This window comes from Dasypus novemcinctus, chromosome X (genome assembly GCF_030445035.2).
Source record: "Dasypus novemcinctus isolate mDasNov1 chromosome X, mDasNov1.1.hap2, whole genome shotgun sequence".
NCBI lineage: Eukaryota > Metazoa > Chordata > Mammalia > Cingulata > Dasypodidae > Dasypus > Dasypus novemcinctus.
Genome location: NC_080704.1, coordinates 9,845,617 through 9,865,435, shown reverse-complemented (window position 1 = coordinate 9,865,435; position 19,819 = coordinate 9,845,617). Strand labels below are relative to the sequence as shown.

Below are 19,819 nucleotides of genomic sequence, written 5' to 3'. Positions count from 1 at the left end.
TCATGCGGCATTATATCATAAGCATTATTCTACCTTGCTGCCTCCTCTTTAAATTACCACTTTCTCCAACTCACAATGTTTCAATATGCTTAAATGAGTGATGCTACACTGAACATCTATATATACAGTCTTTCCCATTTGGGGGACTTAATTCCTTAGTCATCCTACTTCTAGCCTAAGCCAAAAGATACAAAAAACTTTGTAGCATTTAAATGTATTACTAAGTTATCTTCAAAATGCATTACAGAACAATTTATACTGCCCCACAACATAATAGCCATACATTTTATAAGTTTGTTTTCCTGATAATTTAATAAGTTTAAATTACAGCCTATAATTGTTTTTTTGCTTCTGTTTTTGCTCTTTTAAGGAGGTACTGGGGATTGAACCCGGAACCTCACACATGTGAAGCAGGCGCTCAACCACTAAGTACACCCACTCCCCAGCATATCAGTTTTAATTCTTGACGACCGGCAAGGCTGAATGCTTTCCATACTTCTATTTATAAACTGCATTGCCGTATTCATTCATTTAATTTTTCATTGTTATTTGTCATAAAATTTAGAGGCTACAGTAACTTCTTTCGACTCAAAAGTTCTGTACCGTTCTGGTCGTCTGAGGCCAGGCAATGACAGACGCCCCGAGGGTAAGTTATTCACAGGGCATGGCCTGGATAATCACAGACTTACTTGCAAAATCCAGCTGCCAAAAAAGAAGGCACAGCAAGGAAAGGCACCCCTTGGACTTGAGAAAAGTCCATCACGACGCGTTCACACACACCGTGGCAGGGGCTGTGCAGCGTGGAGGGGCGACAATGCCAGAAGCCTCCGCGCCCTCCTGCAGCCCTGGAGGGGCTACCTGGAGATTCCTGCCCGCGTGGGGGTTGCGGTGGCAGGAGGCTGAGGGCCTGGGGAGCCGTGGCCCCCAGCCTCGGCCACGCATGGAGCTGGAGCACTGGAAGACGTGCCCAGCGATCCTGCCGGCAGGGCTCCGGCGGTGGCGGCAGGTGTGGGTGTGCAGGTGCACCAACGGCAGCCAGGCTAGCTAGCCACCAGCCGGCTGTCCTACACGATGCACCTGCCCTCTGCCTGCGTGCTGTCAGCACAGCCAGGGCGTGCACAACAGTAGTGCCCCTTCCAGGCTGCGCAGATCAGCCTTAGCACCCAAGTGCCGGAGGACTGAGCTCTACAAAGTTGCATTTTCCTCAGCCCAGACAGGCAGGGAAAGAGCAGCCAAGTAACAACGTAGCTTTAAAATACCAGCTCTTTAGATTTCTTATCCCCAGCTGAGCGGATGGAAACAAAACATCAAAAGTTACTCCCTGGGGAGCAGAGGCAGCTTGAGCAGTTGAGAGCCTGCTTCCCACACGAGAGGTCCCGGGTTCAGTTCCCCATGCCTCCTTAAAAACAAACAACACAAAATGACGACGATGAAAAACGCCCATCCCCAAAAAATAGAGTATCTACAACTGTAAGCAAAACAGCTCTATCCATCTGCCTCATTGGATCTAAGCCCCCCCTCAATCAGAAGCAGAGTGGGCCTCACCATCCCCAAATCCTCAAGGTTCAGGAATGAACAAATGTAAGGGGGAAATACAATTATGGGCTAAAATAGAAGTTGTTATTATTATAATAGCAATGGAAGATCTTGTAACACTGATAAAAAGGCAGTGGTCACCAGAGGCTCTGAGGGGTGGAAGAGGGAAGGACAGGTGTAACATGGAGCATTTGAGGACATTTGGAATTAGGTTCTGAATGACACTGCAATGACGGATACAAGCCATTGTACATTTTGTCAAAGCCTATAAAAATGTACGGGGCAAAATGTAGACTCTAATGTAAACTACTGACCATGGTTAGCAGCAATGCTTCTAGAGGTGCTCATCAACTGTAACGAATGTGCCACACTAATGAGGGATGCTGCTAATGGGGAAAAGTATGGGAAAGGAAAGGAAAGGGGCATATGGGAATCCCCCTATATTTTCGATGTATGATTTATGTAATCTAAAGTTTCGTGATGGAATTGGACTCAGAGGGGATCTCTTTTCACCACACTTGCATGCTACTTTAATGGAATTGTAGTTGGTGCTGGGGTTTTAGATATATTTAGGGGTTCTGAATCTCTGGACTGATAATATGACACCCAGGCCCAGAACCTCAACAGACTTCAGCTCCTACACTTTGATTTATTGGACTTACCCCACTCAGCTAACATCGAGTTGAAGAATGTCAACCACCACACCATGGAGCCTAGAATGCCTACAACTGAAAGCAGGAGGAGTGCATCCAGTATCCATGTGGAATCTAAGCCCCCACTTGACATAGATGTGCAATGGACACAACCAAGCCAATGTCCACAGAGACAATGTGGAATGGGTGTGGGAAGGGTAGCCATGGTGGCTGCTGGGTCTGGGGAATGGGAGGAAGAGATGAGATGTGGAGGCGTTTTCGGGACGAGGAGATGTCCTGGGTGGTGCTTCACGGACAATTACGGGACATTGTAGATCCCCCCAGGGCCCACTGCATGGAACGTGGGAGAGTGTGGGCTATGATGTGGACCATTGACTATGGGGTGCAGTGATGCTCAGAGATGTACTTACCAGGTGCAATGGATGTGTCACGATGATGGGAGAGAGTGTTGCTGTGGGGGGAGTGGGGGATGGGGGCGGGGGGGTTGAATGGGACCTCATATTTTTTTAATGTAACTTTAAAAAAATAAATAATTAAAAATAAAATTAAATTAAATTAAAGGAAAAAGACAAAAACAAAAAACAAAACAAGCAATCAAACGAAAAAACGAACTCAGGGGAGCCAAAGTGGCTCAGTGGTTGAGCACCAGCTTCCCACATATGAGGTCCCGGGTTCAATCCCCAGACCCCGTACCTCAAAAAAACTAAAAAAGTTACATGCCATGGGCGGGGGGGGGGGGGGGCGGGCGGCGAAACTTTTAAATATTAATATTTCATGCTATCAAAGGATTATTTGTACAAGCATTTCTTTTCTTGAAGCAAGGTCTAAGCAACACAATAAGTCTCCAGGGAGGAAAAAAGAGTGACCAGCTCCATGAAGAGCACGGTTTAAAATACATGACTCGTGATTCCTTTCATGAACTTTTTCAACAGCAGTCTTTTTTAAAAAATAGCGTGCCGGATATTTTTCTACCTTGCACACTCTAGATAGAGATCTTAGAGCGACTGCAAGCACGTATTAGTCCATAACTTTGTATTTGGATCCTTAGAATTTTCCAACGCTCGAATGTGAGAAGAGCTCGCCTTCACCCAGGAGGAAATCTGTGCTGCTTTAGGACATCTGAAAACGAGGCTTCATGAAAAGCAAGACCTGAGCTGCTCCGAGGAGCTTCCGGAGACCACTGGGAAGAGGGCCCCGAGAGAGGGCCGCTGAAGCTGCAGCCCGGGAGACTTCTGGGAATGTTTGCCTTGGAGCACCTCTCCCTACACCCCCCAGGACCCCAGCCGGAACGGGGCGTCCTGAGGAGGAAAAACAGTGCACTAACTGCCCAGCCCCACCGGAGTCCTGCGCGGTTCAAAAGGGCAGAATTCCTGTGCGGGAAGCACACAGGCGCAGCGGGCTATTGATCCGCTGGCTTGCATTCCAGTACCCAGAGAGCTTTCCCAGCATTCCACAACTGCTCACTGGACTCAGAGGCTCTGAACTCTGGGATCTGCGAAGCAAGCTGACATGCAATTATTTTTTGGTCAAATGCATTATTTCTGGGGGAAAAAGAGAAGGAAAACTCAATGGAATATGTCTAGGTTTACGTAGCCCAACTTACATATTCCCTTCCCTTATTAGAACTCGTGACCTCTTTTCAGTTTTAAACAGGTGCATGAGCTAAAATCACTTAGGAGAAAACTCAGACTGTACTAATTTCATCTACCTAAATCCTAAATAGTTTTTCCATTTAAATTAGGAACACAGTTTCATGATTACTAACAACAATAAAAACCTAGTGCCACCGACAGCAGGCTCCTGACAAGTCTTCCCGAAACCGTCTCCCATACCCCTTTTCTCCTCCGCTGCCTGAGCGATCCCTGCCCAGTCACCTCTCCTGCTTAAGAGCCTTCCACGGCTCCCAACGGCTCCCACTGTCCTGGGAGCAGGGCCCAGGCTCCTCCCCACCTTGCCCACGCCTCCGCCGCTTCCTCCACGAGGAAGGCGACGCCCCCCCAGGCACAGAGAGGAACGGGGCTCCCCAAGTCTGGGCAGCCATCCTCTCCACGCCCGGCAGTCCCCTCCACATCCACCGCCGGTGCGCAGCACAGTGGACCCAGCGTCCACGCGGACGGCCCCTGTGGGGCAGGCGACGTGGCCCCAGGGAGGCCTGAGGCCAGCCTCCTCTGCAGCCTCGGCAGCTGAAGGCGAGGGCTGGCCACCTCAAGCCATCCTGTGACGCTGTACGGAGATGGACTCCAGACCAGGAAGGTCTGCAGGGCGGTGGTGGCCGACAGTAACACGCTGCGCCGGCATCGCCGCCACCAGTCCTCACCCCACAAAGGAACGCCGCGCCCACTGTCAGCCGTGCCCCGGCGCCGCCCCTGCAGCCCTGGCACCGCTGACCTCCCTGGGGCAAGGTCCTCGCTGCCCGTCCAAGGCCCTGGCTCGGCCTCTGTATTAGCCAGCCAAAGGGGTGCTGATGCAAAGACCACAGACTGGTTGGTTTTTATAAAGGGTGTTTATTTGGGTAGGAGCTTACAGATACCAGGCCATAAAGCATAAGCTACTTCCCTCACCAAAGTCTATTTGGAGCAAGATCACTGCTGACAGCTTTAAGGGCTCAGGCTTCCTGGGTTCCTCCCTTCGAGGGTCTTGCTTCTCTCTGGGTTCAGGGTTCCTCCCTTCCAGGGTCTTGCTTCTTCCTGGGTTCAGGGTTCCTCTCTTCCCAGGGCTTGCTTCTTCCTGGGTTCAGGGTTCCTCTCTTCCCAGGGCTTGCTTCTTCCTGGGTTCAGGGTTCCTCTCTTCCCAGGGCTTGCTCCTTCCTGGGTTCAGGGTTCCTCTCTTCCCAGGGCTTACTCCTTCCTGGGTTCAGGGTTCCTCTCTTCCCAGGGCTTGCTCCTTCCTGGGCTCAGGGTTCCTCTCTTCCCAGGGCTGGCTCCTTCCTGGGTTCAGGGTTCCTCTCGTCCCAGGGCTTGCTTCTTCCTGGGCTCAGGGTTCCTCTCTTCCCAGGGCTTACTCCTTCCTGGGCTCAGGGTTCCTCTCTTCCCAGGGTCTTGCTTCTTCCTGGGCTCAGGGTTCCTCTCTTCCCAGGGCTTGCTTCTTCCTGGGTTCAGGGTTCCTCTCTTCCCAGGGCTTGCTCCTTCCTGGGTTCAGGGTTCCTCTCTTCCCAGGGCTTGCTCCTTCCTGGGTTCAGGGTTCCTCTCTTCCCAGGGCTTGCTTCTTCCTGGGCTCAGGGTTCCTCTCTTCCCAGGGCTTGCTCCTTCCTGGGTTCAGGGTTCCTCTCTTCCCAGGGCTGGCTTCTCTCTGGGCTCAGGGTTCCTCTCTTCCCAGGGCTGGCTTCTCTCTGGGCTCAGGGTTCCTCTCTTCCCAGGGCTTGCTTCTATCTGGGTTCAGGGTTCCTCTCTTCCCAGGGTTGCTTCTTCCTGGGCTCAGGGTTCCTCTCTTCCCAGGGCTTGCTTCTTCCTGGGCTCAGGGTTCCTCTCTTCCCAGGGCTTGCTGCTTCCTGGGTTCAGGGTTCCTCTCTTCCCAGGGCTTGCTTCTTCCTGGGCTCAGGGTTTCTCTCTTCCCAGGGCTTGCTCCTTCCTGGGCTCAGGGTTCCTCCCTTCCAGGGTCTTGCTTCTTCCTGGGTTCAGGGTTCCTCTCTTCCCAGGGCTTGCTCCTTCCTGGGTTCAGGGTTCCTCTCTTCCCAGGGCTGGCTTCTCTCTGGGCTCAGGGTTCCTCTCTTCCCAGGGCTTGCTTCTCTCTGGGCTCAGGGTTCCTCTCTTCCCAGGGCTTGCTCCTTCCTGGGCTCAGGGTTCCTCTCTTCCCAGGGCTGGCTTCTCTCTGGGCTCAGGGTTCCTCTCTTCCCAGGGCTTGCTTCTTCCTGGGCTCAGGGTTCCTCTCTTCCCAGGGCTTGCTTCTTCCTGGGCTCAGGGTTCCTCTCTTCCCAGGGCTTGCTTCTTCCTGGGCTCAGGGTTCCTCTCTTCCCAGGGCTTGCTCCTTCCTGGGCTCAGGGTTCCTCTCTTCCCAGGGCTTGCTCCTTCCTGGGTTCAGGGTTCCTCTCTTCCCAGGGCTTGCTTCTCTCTGGGCTCAGGGTTCCTCTCTTCCCAGGGCTTGCTCCTTCCTGGGCTCAGGGTTCCTCTCTTCCCAGGGCTGGCTTCTCTCTGGGTTCAGGGTTCCTCTCTTCCCAGGGCTGGCTCCTTCCTGGGCTCAGGGTTCCTCTCTTCCCAGGGCTGGCTCCTTCCTGGGCTCAGGGTTCCTCTCTTCCCAGGGCTGGCTTCTCTCTCCTCTGTGTGCTGACTTCCCAGGGCTCCAGCATAAGGCTTCAGCATCAAACTCCAACATCAAAAACCTTAACCCTGTCCTTTGCCATATCTTTTATCTGTGAGTCCCCACCCACCAAGGGGTGGGCAGTCAACACCCTAATGACACAATTACTTTTGCCAGAAGTTGCAGAGAGACCATCCAGTAGGCCGTGCAGTTAATTCCCATTGCTAATAAGGCCACTATTCACTCATTCAATATTTCCTGAACCCCTCTATATTAGTCAGCCAAAGGGGTGCTGATGCAAAATACCAGAAATAGGTTGGTTTTTATAAAGGGTATTTATTTGGGGTAGGAGCTTACAGAGACCAGGCCATAAAGCACAAGTTCCTTCCCTCACCGAAGTCTATTTGTAACAAGAGGGCTGCCGACATCCATGAGGGCTCAGGCTTCCTGGGTTCCTCCCTTCCAGGGTCTTGCTTCTCTCTGGGCTCAGGGTTCCTCTCTTCCCGGGGCTTGCTTCTGTTTCCTCCGTGTGCTGTCTTCCTGGGGCTCCAGCTTAAGGCTTTGGCATCAAACTCCAACATTAAAAACCTCCAACTGTTCTTTGCCATACCTTTTATCTGTGAGTCCCCACCCCTTGGGGACCAGATTACAAACGTAATCCAATATCTATTTTTGGAATTCATAATCACATCAAACTGCTACAGCCTCCCAAGAGACTAGGGCCAAGCCACCCCACAGAGATAGAATGACAGCCACGGCTGTGATGGCAAAATTTTAGGAATCACACTTAAAAAAGTGAAAAGGAACTCATGGAATTAACACCATAGTTGACTTAACTCACAACAGCCAACATGTTAGCATGCCAATGTGTAGTGGACAGAGATACTCTCCTTTTTCTCCAGCCTGGGTCTAAAACCCTGACTACGACTTACATGCGCGGTGTCTCAATTTGCCCTGGCCGCACTGCCCGTGCTCAGTGGTCATCACACTGGGCTGTGCAGGAGTAGAGGACTGGGGGAGAGGCAGGAGCTAAACATCAAGAACCCTCTCCACGGCGAGCGCATGGCCCCCGCAGCAGTGCTGCTGCCCCAGCCCAGCGCCCGGCTGGGGTCTAGAGCAGGGTCTCGGCACACGCGGGACCCAGGGGCAGCAGCCAGGTCAGAGCCTGCAGCCCCCAGCCAGGCTCCACCGGGGTGACAAGAGCAACAGAGACGAGCGACTGAGACTCAGAAGGACTTGGTGATCAGCTGGCTGTGAGAATGGAGGAGGGAGAGAGGACGGATCTCGCCTTGTTGGGGACAAACCTGTGGTCGAGACTGGGAACTAGGAAGTGGATGTGGCTCAACAGGTAGAGCGCCCGCCTACCACAGAGGAGGTCCAGGGTTCAAACCCGGGGCCTGCTGGCCTGTGTGGTGAGCTGGCCCACGCGCAGTGCTGATGCACGCAAGGAGTGCCGTGCCACACAGAGGTGTCCCCCGCGTAGGGGAGCCCCAAGAGCAAAGAGGGTACCCCACAAGGAGAGCCACCGCATGCAAGAAAAGCACAGCCTGCCCCGGAGTGGTGCCACACACATGGAGAGATGACGGAGCAAAATGACAGAACAAAGAGAAACAGAGATTCCCAGTGCTGCTGACAAGAATACAAGTGGACACAGAAGAACACACAGCGAATGGACACCGAGAGCAGACAATGGGGAGGAAGGGGAGAGAAATAATTAAATCTTTAAAAAAAAAAAAAAGACTGGGAAGGGCAGGAGGAGAGTTGGAGAAGGGAAGGAGGGACCGATGAGTTCAAAGGGTCTGAGCAACACCCGAGCAGCAGCTCTGGGGTTCAGAAGAGCGGCGCAGGCTGCACACAGTGCTTTGGGAGCTGTCTGCGCACGGACGTCGTTTCAAGACAGCCTTTGAGCTCACCTAAACACAAGAGCAGGGAGGGCCCTGGAGCTTCAGGAGGCAGGGCCAGTCCCTGCAGGCACCCAGGTCAAAACAGAGTCAAGACAGCAGCGAGTTTCCTTGGAATTAAGCAACTTTGGCCCGTGGAATCTGAGAAGTAAACTCGATAAGCACAGCGAGTTCATGCCACAGGGCCCAAGGTGAAAGAGCCCCAGAATTCCACAACTACAGAGCGGGGCCAGGGACTTTCATTACCTTTCTCCAAAACAGTGGAAACCCTAGTGGCACCACCTCTGTGAAATCCTTGCTCTTACATCAACACAAAATAAATATGATCCACGTAGCAGCAGACTTTTATTTTCAAGGCCAAGCTTTTTCCCCAAACTTTAATTCAAAACTCAGGGCATCCTGAATATGAATAGCAAAAATGCTAAGAAAAGGTGTACCTACCAAAAAAAAAGGCACGCAGTTCTTTTAAAGGCTGACACACATAAAGGATCCAGTTTTCCAGAAGCTGTTTTTCTATGTACTTAGTAAGCTATATTAAGCGAAATAAGCTCAACAGCTAAATTACAAAGCTTAATATATTCTACAGTAACAATTTCGTTTTTTTTATTCCAAGTGAGGACACAAAATTAAACTTCCTGGAAGCTGTCACCTGATTCTAAAAGATTATCTCTAATGTAATTATTAAGAGAATTACCTTCCAGCAATTAATAATTACCTCTACATCGTTGAAGCAAAGAATTCCACAGAGAGGAAAAAACCAATATAGCTGTACTGCCAGACGTAAGATTATTATGCTTTTGACAACTGATGACTCTATTTTATTTTCATTGTATTTAATAGTTTGAATGTCTGTGCAACAAGAAAAAATTATCACTCTGCTCACAGTTACAAGCCTATGTACAATTAGCAAAGATAAAAACCCTCGTTTATAAAGTTACAAACATAGACAATTGAAACAGGTAGAGGCAGAATTCCTTCACCTTCACAATCTGCAAGCCACAGGCAAAGCACCTTCCCCTCCTGGGCCAGTCCAGGGAGGCCGCTCAGTCAGGAGGAGGGGCCTCAAGCCCGGCCCCCGCCCTGCCCTGCCTGCCCCCGCCCTGCCCTGCCCTGCCCTGCCCTGCCGGCCCCCTGCCCTGCCCTGCCCGGCCCCCGCCCTGCCCTGCCTGCCCTGCCCTGCCTGCCGCTTTCACCTGGCACCCATCTTTCGCCCCCTTCTCCTCAGGAGTCTAACTCAGGCCTCCACATCCTAGGTTCTATGGGGTGAAGGATGTCTGCCAAACAAGATTGTAAGGAATCCATCTGATAAGGCGGCTGCTGTTGATGATCATTCAACCCTCAACCCTCCAAGAGAAACTTGCAATCCCAGAAACCCCACTAGCAGGTGACCAGTCCCGCCCCACCTTGGCCTCTGGCCAGCCCTACTTCAAGGTCAATTACCTGGCCCGACTGATCCTCCCGTCCTCCAGCCCCACCCCTTCCATTGCTCCCAGGCAATCATCCGCAGGGAGGGAAAGCAGTCAAGACAGGGTGACAATTAAATTACCCGCCCAGAGTGAAAAGAAGTCACAACTCTGGGCTATAAGTCATTTCATGTAGGGATAGCCTCTTTGGGAATCAGGTAGTGTTAATTGGACACCCACGGTGATTCCCCTACAAGGAAATAATCACTCCCTCCTGTATGGATGTAAATTGACCAGTTTCATGGTATCTATTCAGTCCTTAAAGTTAACTGGATTTGATAAAGGGGAAACTCGATTTCACCCAGGATTGCATTTGTTAGAATATTCTAATAGCCAGCTACCCAGTATATATATATTGTGGTCTGAACACAGCAGAGGCTGATGTGGTAGTACTGGGAGGGTGCAACATGGCTTGAGCAGCCACCTCCTCGGTCATTGGGACCATGCTGCTGAAGTGCCCTGGGCCATCTTCATTAGGTGAGTATTTGATGGACCACAGCAGTAAATGGTGCATCTCAAGTCCACCTGCATTTCATTGGCCAGAACGGTCACATGGCCACACCTAGCTGCAAGGGAGCCTGGAAACACAGCCCAGCACTGTACCCCTGGGAAGAGGTGAGCAGAGCACCTCTGCCACACCCGGGGGATCCAAGTTTATGCCCTCAAAGATATTCTGCTGCCAAAGGGCGAAGCAGTAGAGAAATGGTGTCTGCTGTCACGGGGTCATCTGCCCTCGTCTTCCCCATTATTTTCACTTCCCGAAATTGCTTTTCTAAAACCTATTCTAAATATCACATTCATCTTTGGGATAATAATGTTCCTTATGGATGAAGGAACATTATTATTACAAAAGAAATTATTTTGGGTAGAGGGGAAGCAATGCTCCCTTCCAGTGGGCTGTGAAATAACACAGCCAATATTTTGGTGCTAGACATGAGCTGTGCACTTACTTAAATGCTTTCCTAGAAATCCTATATGAAACGGTCAAAATCACTAACAAAATCGCTAGGACACAAACTAAAATACTGCCATACGAAATCCAGCTTAAAGTGTTTCCACAGTAAATCAGTGCCTCGCTATGCTAATATTTTTTGGTTTTCCAAATTCTTATTGAAAAAGGATTAAACAGGAAAACAAAGCAAGAGTGGAGAAAAGGAACTTAAACTTACTAGGGCTGGCTTTATATATTGCTTCATTTAGTCCCTGTGGCCATGCTGTAAAAGAGAAACGATTCTAGCCTTACGGGTTGAGAAAATTAAGGATCAGAGAGGAACAAGGACCGTGCAAGCCCTAGGTCCCTCTGCACTGGCCCTTATTGCCAGCAGTGACCTTGGCTCCACCCTGTAGCCCCAGGAGCTAGAGGAAGGGGCAAATATGACCGTTGTCAGGTGCTGAGGAAAAGCAGGGCTCCTCTAAGCTGGGACACCTTCTCATTGCTCTTCAGTTCACCTGACACCAGAAATTTATTTCAAGTAGAGGAACAGTGACCATCTGGCAACGACGTGATGGCTGGCCCAAAAGATACAATCCAAAGATATGGACCCCCATGAGTCCCCACAAGGAATGGGGCCCCAGACCCTCAGCCACAGGCACGGAGCCTCTAAAGAGGGGCCAGGCAGCCCCCTCTCCAGCACGGGCAGAGGTCCAGGGAGGAGTCTCACTGACACGTGAAGAAAGCCTCTGCCCTGAGGATGAGCCAGCCGGGCAAAAACAATCCCAGGTCAGCAGAATCTATGCAGAAAGAAAGGAACTCTTAAAATCCAGCCTAACAGCCTCAGAGGGTACAAGAAGGCCCGTGGAGCAAGACGAGGGTGGCACAAACAGGAACATCTCAGAAGAAAAACACATCTAAAAAATGAAAAAAAAAAAAACAACAATGGAAGGGTCAGACGATAAGGTTGAACACAGTTTTACAAAGAGAACAAAAATCCAAATAAATAAGAAGGCAGAAAAAAATTAGTAAGAAATGAGAGCCGGTCCCAAAGCCATGTGGTCTCACATCCGAAAAGCAGACTTGCCGAAGAACAAAAACGGAGGGGGGCAGGGGAGGTTATCAACAGAATAATTCAAGGAAACGTCCCAGAAAGGAAGGGCCGGAGCTTGCCGACTCAAGGAACACAATCAAAGGAGACATCACAGCAAGACACACACAGCAGCGGTCACTTCCCAACACGGAGAACAAACAGCACATTCCCAAAGCGGTCCTGAGAACAAAAGCAGGTTTCATACAAAGGCCCGAGACGCAGGGTGGCTCTGTCCGCGCAGCCCCGGCAGCAGGAGCAAAGAGCCCACGTCTAGAGGCTGGCAGCCGCTCCACGCCCGCGGCGCGCTTCCTGCAAGGTAGAACGGGGCGTTGGCAGGCCCAGGGGGCCTCTAGAAGCCACGGCCCCCTCCGTGTCTGAGGACGTCCGAGAGGATTTTCACAACTGGGCACGACCGAGGGGATGAATCAATGAGGAGGGCACAGAAATGGCGCAAAGACTCACCACGGGCGTGAGCCCTGGAGACGCCAGCGCGCCGAATCTTCACACTCAGCCCCACTCAGCCCTACGGCTCGGCGTGACATTTTTAACCCAGAGCTTCTCCGTGGGGGCAATTCTGCCCCCCAGGGGACCGACACAATGCCTGGAGACATTTCTGGTTGTGAGGGCTGAGGGTGGGGAGGGGGATAGGCTACTCATATCTAGAGGATGGAGAGAGACAGGGATGGGGCCAAACTCCCCCCAACGCACAGAAGATCCCCACGCGGGAAGAACTATCCTGCCCGAGTGTCGACCCTCCTGGAACCGACGCTGTACTCACGTGGGAGTGCAAGGGCCGGGAAACGTGCCTGGGGAGTGGGGGCAGGGGGTGTAAAAAGGCTAAGCCCACTGTGCCAGTCTGGGAAGGCAACAGCCATCTCCAAACCAACCAACCAACACGCAGCCGCAATGCACAACGTAAGCCTAGAAAGCAGGGATACGGGAGTAAATGCCAAGAGAAATCGGCTGAAAAGGCTGCGAGAGTTGTTGCAGGGAGGGGGCAAGGACAGTGGCTGAAGAGCTCTTTGATGACTTAAACCGGGCAGGGGTCCCTTGGCGTACACAGCAACACCCGAAGCGCCCGCAGCAGCCGTGCCCCATCCTTTTGACCAAGCAAGATGGCCTTGCAGGCCCACAGACCCGGCCGGCCGCGGTCACGGCTGACCTTCAGGCCCTGTTTTTGATCCGAAAGTCACCTTTGGCCAAAAGAAAGGTAATCCCCAGCCTTCCTGCCCATTCAGAACACTGTTCTTTCTTCTCCGGCTCAACAGAGGCAGCTGCCACTCCATGCAACTGAATACCCAGGGACTTATAAACCAGCCTGGTTCTCCTCAGGCAGGACAAAAACCAAAACCAAAAACATGACCTTTGCCATGCGATTCAGAGCGCCCTAGCATTGGACGTTTCAGCCAGTGAGGTCGGTGCAACTGCTTTTTACAGTAAGTCACTTTAATCACTACCAAGACCTGCTCCCCAAAGGGGGCCCTCCACACCCACAAGGGAAGCAACAGGCTCCACCAACCCAGGCCAAGGCAAACGGGGGCTGAGATCTTCCAGAATACGCCGTCCCCGGGCTGGAAGGAAGTGACCCTGGCAATGTTCTGAAAAGGGCAAAAAGAGCAGCCTGCACCCCTGCGCTCTTTCCAAACCCTGCAACTGGGTGAAAGGTTTCTGCTTACGACCCTAGGAAGAAGAGCCAGGACTTGCAGAACCTGCAGGATTTCTCCTCAAAGGGTTGCCCCACTCCTGCCTACAGGGTCTGAAAGTCAAAGAAGCACAAGCTGAAGAAAAGCCCATTCAGCGTTTCCACCCTCCAATTATCTTGTCGAATGCTTACACTGTGGCCGGGTGTGCGGGGATCAAAGCCGCACAGAGCCCCTGGGGGGCTCGCGCTGTCGCCCGAGAACTGGGCCCCAAACCCAGGTTGATTTGCATGCTGACACAAAGCAACTGGGAGAAAAGGACAGCTCCAAAAGGCTTTCCAAATAGAAAAGGCAGCCCCTCTCCACCGGGAACCAGTTTCTGCAGCCATGAAATGTAAAGCTGCACTTAGGAATCCCATCTCGGCAGGGGAAGGTGAAAGTAGCCGGTTTACCAGTCGTTCGTTATCATATTCTTCTACATTGAGCTCCTGGGCAAACCAGGGTTCTTTCCTTAAAAGCTGGCTGTTGGGACACACTAGGAAATGCCCCTAACTGAACCAGGGGGGCTGAACCACGTGACGTGTGCGGCATTTAGTAATCAATCGTAGGAAGTCTGGATTTTCCCACACGAGATAAGCTGCCGTCACGTCTAAGAGAGGACGCCTCCTCCACCAGGGGAAGCGCAGAGGTCACGTCTAAGAGGGGACACGCCTCCTCCACTAGGGAAGTGCAGAGCTCCCCACCTGGGACACCCAGAAGCTCCGCCTGCTGCCTGCTGCCTGCCGCCTGCCCCCTGCCCCGGGCAGCACATGGGGAGGAAAGCGGCTGAGGCTGAGAATTGAGAATTCCGCCAGGCCCAGGTAACGCGCAGGCGGGGAAGGCGCCCTAAAGCCATCCCTGACAGCCAGCTGGCAGGGCAGGTCTCCTCGCTGAAAGGGCCTTTCAGCAGCAGGAGGAAAACGCGCCTCCTCTGACCAGCCTGCGCAGCAAGCTGGCGTCAGCAGGCGACTGGGTTTCCACAGGGAGGAACCCTGGCGGCCACGACAGGGGCCACAGCATCAGGGCGAGCGGCGGCCCACGCCCGCCCCCCCCCCCAATATTTCTATCAGACACTGAAAAAGTGTTGTTTCCTTAACTACCTAACAGGCAGAGGGTTTTTTTTCCTTATTTTTTTTTAAACGTTACATTCAAAAACTATGAGGTCCCTACATACTCCCCACCCCCCTCACCCCACTCCTCCCACATCGACAACCTCTTCTATCATCGTGGCACAGTCATTGCATTTGGTGAATACATTTTGGAGCACTGCTGCACCACATGGATAGTGGTTTACACTGTAGTTTACACTCTCCTACAGTCCACCCAGGGGGCCATGGCAGGGCATACATTGTCCAGGATCTGTCCCTGCAGTACCACATAAGACAACTCCAAGTCCTGAAAATGCCCCCACATCACATCTCTTCTTCCCTCTCCCTGCCCTCAGCAGCTACTGTGGCCACTTTTTCCACATCAGTGCTACAATTTCTTCCATTACTAGTCACAATAGTTCCATAGTAGAATACCAGTAAGTCCACTCTAATCCATACTCTAGTTCTCCATCCTGAGGACCCTGGGATGGTGATGTCCACTCTACCTCTATATCAAGAGGGGGCTTAGATTCCACATGGATGCTGGATGCAATTCTCCTGCTTGCAGTTGTGGGCACTCTCGGCTCCCTGGTGTGGTGGTTGACCTTCTTCGCCTCCCTGTTAGCTGGCCTGGGTAAGTCCAATAAACAAGAGGGTAGGAGTGGCAAGTCTGCTCGGGCTCAGGGCCTGGCTGTCACATGGACAGTCCAGAGATTGCCTTCAAACACAAAAAACAACCAAAATCCCCAGAAACATTTAGATTCTGATCCACTGAATTCAGCGGACCTCAGATGGACCGACTACTGCCGAAGAACCCAGCTCTTGGTGGCTGACATAAGGAAGCCCCTGGGTGCCAGTGCCTCCCACCCATCACCAACCACCAGCCTTTGCCCTGAGCCTTCGGCCACCACGACCCTCGGCCAGTGGCGCACGGGGCATCCGCTAGCTGGCCGTGCATCTGGCCCACAACCGGGCCCCGTTTTCTCTACCCCACTGTCACCATCAAGCTGCAAAGGACGGCTTGGTCTCACTGCCCGCCAATAGTTTTACAGGACCGGAGCCCCCGAGACGGTGGGTCAGCTTGGGGACCTGGGCCCCTGCGATGGGTGGCTGCAAGCAGCCCACGGCCCAGCCCTTCCACCCCTCTCCAGGGGCTTCCACCCCCAAAAGGCAAGCCCGGCCTCGGCTTCACAGAGGAGCCTCGCCGGGCACGAGGCCAGGGCAAGAGTCACTGACGCATCCGTCTTCTCCAGAGCTCCTGGCGAAAGCGTGCTGGCATTCTTAGAGAGGACGCTCCCATTGTGAGCCCGGGGGCAGGGAGGGGGCAGACACCCAGCTGGCACACCGGTGCCGCCACCTGCACCCCCAACTACCGTTTGGCGAATCCCGGCCCCTCCGGTGGCATCTTAGGAACTCGCCCACTCGCCTCCTGCCGCTGAAGCTCCCAGCCTGGGCGACTGATGGGAGGGTGGCGCGGGAACACGGCAGGAGCAGTCCGAGCGTCAGAGCGCACTGGAAACTTCGGGGGCTCGGAGCGCCCACGCGGTGCCTGCTCCCTCTCCAAGAGCGGCAGGGAAAAGGAGGTCAGCGCGTTTTTCCTCCAACCACGGGAGACTCCGAGCCACAGAGCCGTGCAAGTGGGTGGAGAGCCCGGGCTTCGCGCAGACACCTCCAGTGCCCAGAACACCGCTCCAGCTGGCGTCCCTCTAACCTCAAGCTGCACGTGGCCGGACGGGGCCCAAGGAGAGACCGTCCCTACCCATCGCCCACTCTGAGCGCCCAGGAAACGCAGGACTCAGAAGTTCCTGCTTCCGTCTCCTTCTTCCAGGGACAAAAATGCCAATGAAGCCAGTGTCTCCTCGCGCTTGACTATGAAAGAGGGCCCACGAGCAGGGCCAGGCTTGGGTCTCCAAGAGGAGCAGAAGGGGCGCCAGCGAGCTAACCCTTCAGAGCAAAGGTGACACACGGGTCCCCTCGGCCACGGTTCGTCTCATGGCGGGGGGGGGATCGTGCCCACAGGAAACCTCAGGCAGCGGCGAGACCTTTTAGGTTGCCAGTCGGGAGACACCTGGCATCAGAGACCAGGGGTGCTGCTCGCCACCCTACAAACCCCCGGCACAGGACGTCGACAGCACCCAGGGTGAGAAGCCTCCTCCGACGGACATGAGGACGCTAACACGGCACCGCACCTGCGCCGGCAGTGAGCAGACGGCACTGCTTGCCTCGCCCTCAGAGTCCTTCCCGTCACTTGCCAGCTTGGAGACTTAGGACCTGCCATTTAACCTCCCGGGCCTCAACTGCCTCGTCTATAAAATGGGCTCATGAAACGTCTGAACACACCGTCCCTGTCGGGAGATAAGGGGTCCAGCCAGACCTTTCTCACAAACCATCCAGTTTGAAGACGCACACTGTATCTCGAGTGTCTCGTTACCAAGGAGAAAAAAGAAAAGGACTGCCCCCTTTCGTGCACTCAAGCTGCCCTGTGATCAGATTCTGTTAAGCAGAAAGTGGGCTGTATCAATATCCCAGGCCGCAAATATGCAATGATTGAACAACTGGGCTTTTTAATACAAAAGTGTACTAGGAGGAATGCTTACCATTGCGCCTCACTGTACCTTTCCAGTCGCAACTGGGAAAGGAAGATCTAAGCAGGGCTGTATCCCAGTGCTGGTGGTGGGGCAAGTCTCCCCAGCGCCTGTCCCGGCCGTCTATTTCCACTCTAAGTCATTATAAATGGACACTTTCCTCCTCAGCCTTTTCTAGTAAAGTGACAGCCAACTGCCAGCTGTCAGGCTGTAGGCAAGCACTGCTGACAATCTTAATTCAGGAGAAAAACAGGGATGCAAAATACTGCCTGTATTTGGGCGAAAGGAAATGCAGGAAAACACCGATACCATCGTGGCGTTTTGCAATACAACAGGTAGTCCAAAATCAGTAGCTGCGCGTAGACATGTGAGTGCGTGGCAATTCAGATTTTTTAAAAAGCCCCTCATTCTCCTGAGTCCTCTCCATCATTAGCAAAGAAGCCACAGATTTCAACTCCCATTGGAGCATCTATAAAAACAAAGCATCAGCTCAAGGAAGGAGGATCTCAGAGAGAGAAGCATCAGGAGCATTTTTATTTTGCAAAATCCTAAAGCACAAGCATGCACTCTGCTATCGGTCTAGCCACAAGGAACTTTCAACGACAACAAAAAACTGAGCCTCGACCGTGAGAATCAGGAGCAAACTGCCCCCTATGCCCTGCCAAGCCCCTCTCGGGCCCACCCCACTCCCTGACCTTTCAGAATGAGAGAGAGGAAGCGCTCTTAGACAGGTGGGGCAGAGGGCCACTAGAAGACACCTGGACTTCTAGAACTTCGGCTACAGATGGAAAGGAGAGACCTAGGGCCCCCTTTTCCAGCTAAAGGACAAACTGAATGCTAGTGTTGAAAGGGCCTTCCAGTTTTCTCATCCTGTGCAAGACCAAAAGCAAGACTTCGTCCTAAATAAAATCAAACACAGATTTTCCATCTGCCTTAAAGACAAGACTGAGCACGTTGTGTACTATCGTGTGTTTGTGTGTGTATATTTTTTTTAAAGAAATGCATGGAAGTCTGGGCAATTTATCTGTTTTTTTTCCCATGAGAAATGCCCCCTAAAACCCTTATAAATAAGATACAGAGTAAGATGCATCAAGAAATACCCAGTGAAGGACGCTGCTGGGCAAGCTGTATACGTTTTAGGACTGTCACCTTCCTTTCAAAGAATCCAGCCCAATAAAAGTTCCAAATTGGATTAAGTTTTTAACAGTAACGGCCCCTTTCCTGAGTTAACGTACATTCAGTTCACATTTACCCAAGCCTCCTCCAAGAGTCTTTCGTTTTGTAAATATAGGAAAATAAGTGGAGAAAATATAGAAAAGTCTGGTGTCACATTTGCCACCTGGATAACAAAGCCACACCACTTCCCAAATGCATGGCCAGCAGGGCCGGTTAGAATCACTTTATTTCTCGCTGCTGTGCCAAACAGGAAGACAGAGAAAACAAGTCACCTTCAAATCCAGGAGCCAAGAACTTGTACGTAAAAAAGGGAACTTTGTCCCTAGACTCGGTCTGGCCCAACGGTTCCCGGGGCAGCTGGCCCACAGACCCTCTTACCCAGCAGAAAGCAGGGGCAGTGGCCCACTGCGTGCCTTAGAGTTTCCGGCTAAGTGCTTATTTCAAGACAGGTCTCCTGTTTTGAGACAAGGGAATTCCAAGTTCTAAAGCAACCCCTCCCCCCGCACGCACACACGCGCAAGCGAATAAACCACATTCCCGGGGAGACGCAGGAGGCAGTTTCTGGAACGGAATTGCCGCTTTCAGAAGGGCCCTTCGGAAGTTTCTCCGCGTTTCTGCCGGAACCGCCCGCGCCAGGATCCGGGCTGGAAGCCGAGTGGGAAACATGGACGGGGTGCGGGAACCGAGGGCCCGGGCCGGCGGCGGCTGCCAGTCGGGGTTTCGGAGCGGAGAGGGGCGCAGGTCCGAGGGCGGAGCGGGGGCCCCCGGAGGGCCCGGCAGGGGTGCAGGCGTCTCCGCCCAGCCCCGCCCGTGGGTCGGGCCCCTCCCCACCTCCGGGCAGCCCCGCAGGTGCAGGGCGCCGGGGGCGGGGGGCACCCCGCGGGCCCGCGCCCGGAGCGGGCGGGAGCGGAGCGGAGCCCGCGGCGGGGCCCCGCACCTCGGCGCCCAGGTGGGGGCCGCGCGCCCGCCGCCTTACCTTGGTGACGACGAGCGGCTCGCCGTGCTCGCGGCCGCCCTTGAGGGTGAAGCCCCACGGGGCGCCGCCGCTCAGCCGCACCTCCACCAGGCGCTCGGCCTCGGCCGGCCGCGCGGGCCGCGCGCGCAGCTCGGCGCCCTCCATGGCGCGGAGGCGGCCCGGCCCGGGCACCCGGGGGCAGCGGGGCCGGCGGGGGCCGGGGGGCCGGGGGGCCGGGCGCCCGCGCCGCCAACTGGGGCCAAGAGTGCCGGCCGGGCGCGCGCGGAGCCGCGAGGAGAGGGGGCGCGGGCGCGCGGCGAGGGGCGGGCCGCGAGGGGCGGGCGGCGCGCGGCGAGGGGCGGGCAGGGGCGGGCAGGGGCGGGCGAGGCGGCGAGGGGCGGGCGGCGGCGCGCGCGGGGGCGGGGCGCGCGCGGGGGCTCGGGTCGGCGCCCAGGGGCGGGGCGCGCAGGGGCCCCGGGGCGGCGGGCGCAGGCGGGGCCGGGGCGCGCGGGGGCCGGGGCGCGCG

The 19,819-nt window shown here is 53.9% G+C and overlaps 1 protein-coding gene across 1 annotated transcript in view; it reads right to left on the bottom strand.

Annotated features, from left to right (window-relative positions):
- LOC131277186 (protein Shroom2-like) overlaps positions 1-19,543 on the bottom strand; it is a 106,642-nt gene extending 87,099 nt beyond the window's left edge. Inside the window, exon 1 of the mRNA XM_058291308.2 lies at positions 19,315-19,543. Coding sequence (XP_058147291.1) covers positions 19,315-19,458 — 144 coding nt within the window. The 5' untranslated portion in view covers positions 19,459-19,543. The remainder of the gene's footprint in view (positions 1-19,314) is intronic.
- Between the last annotated feature and the right edge of the window lie 276 nt (positions 19,544-19,819).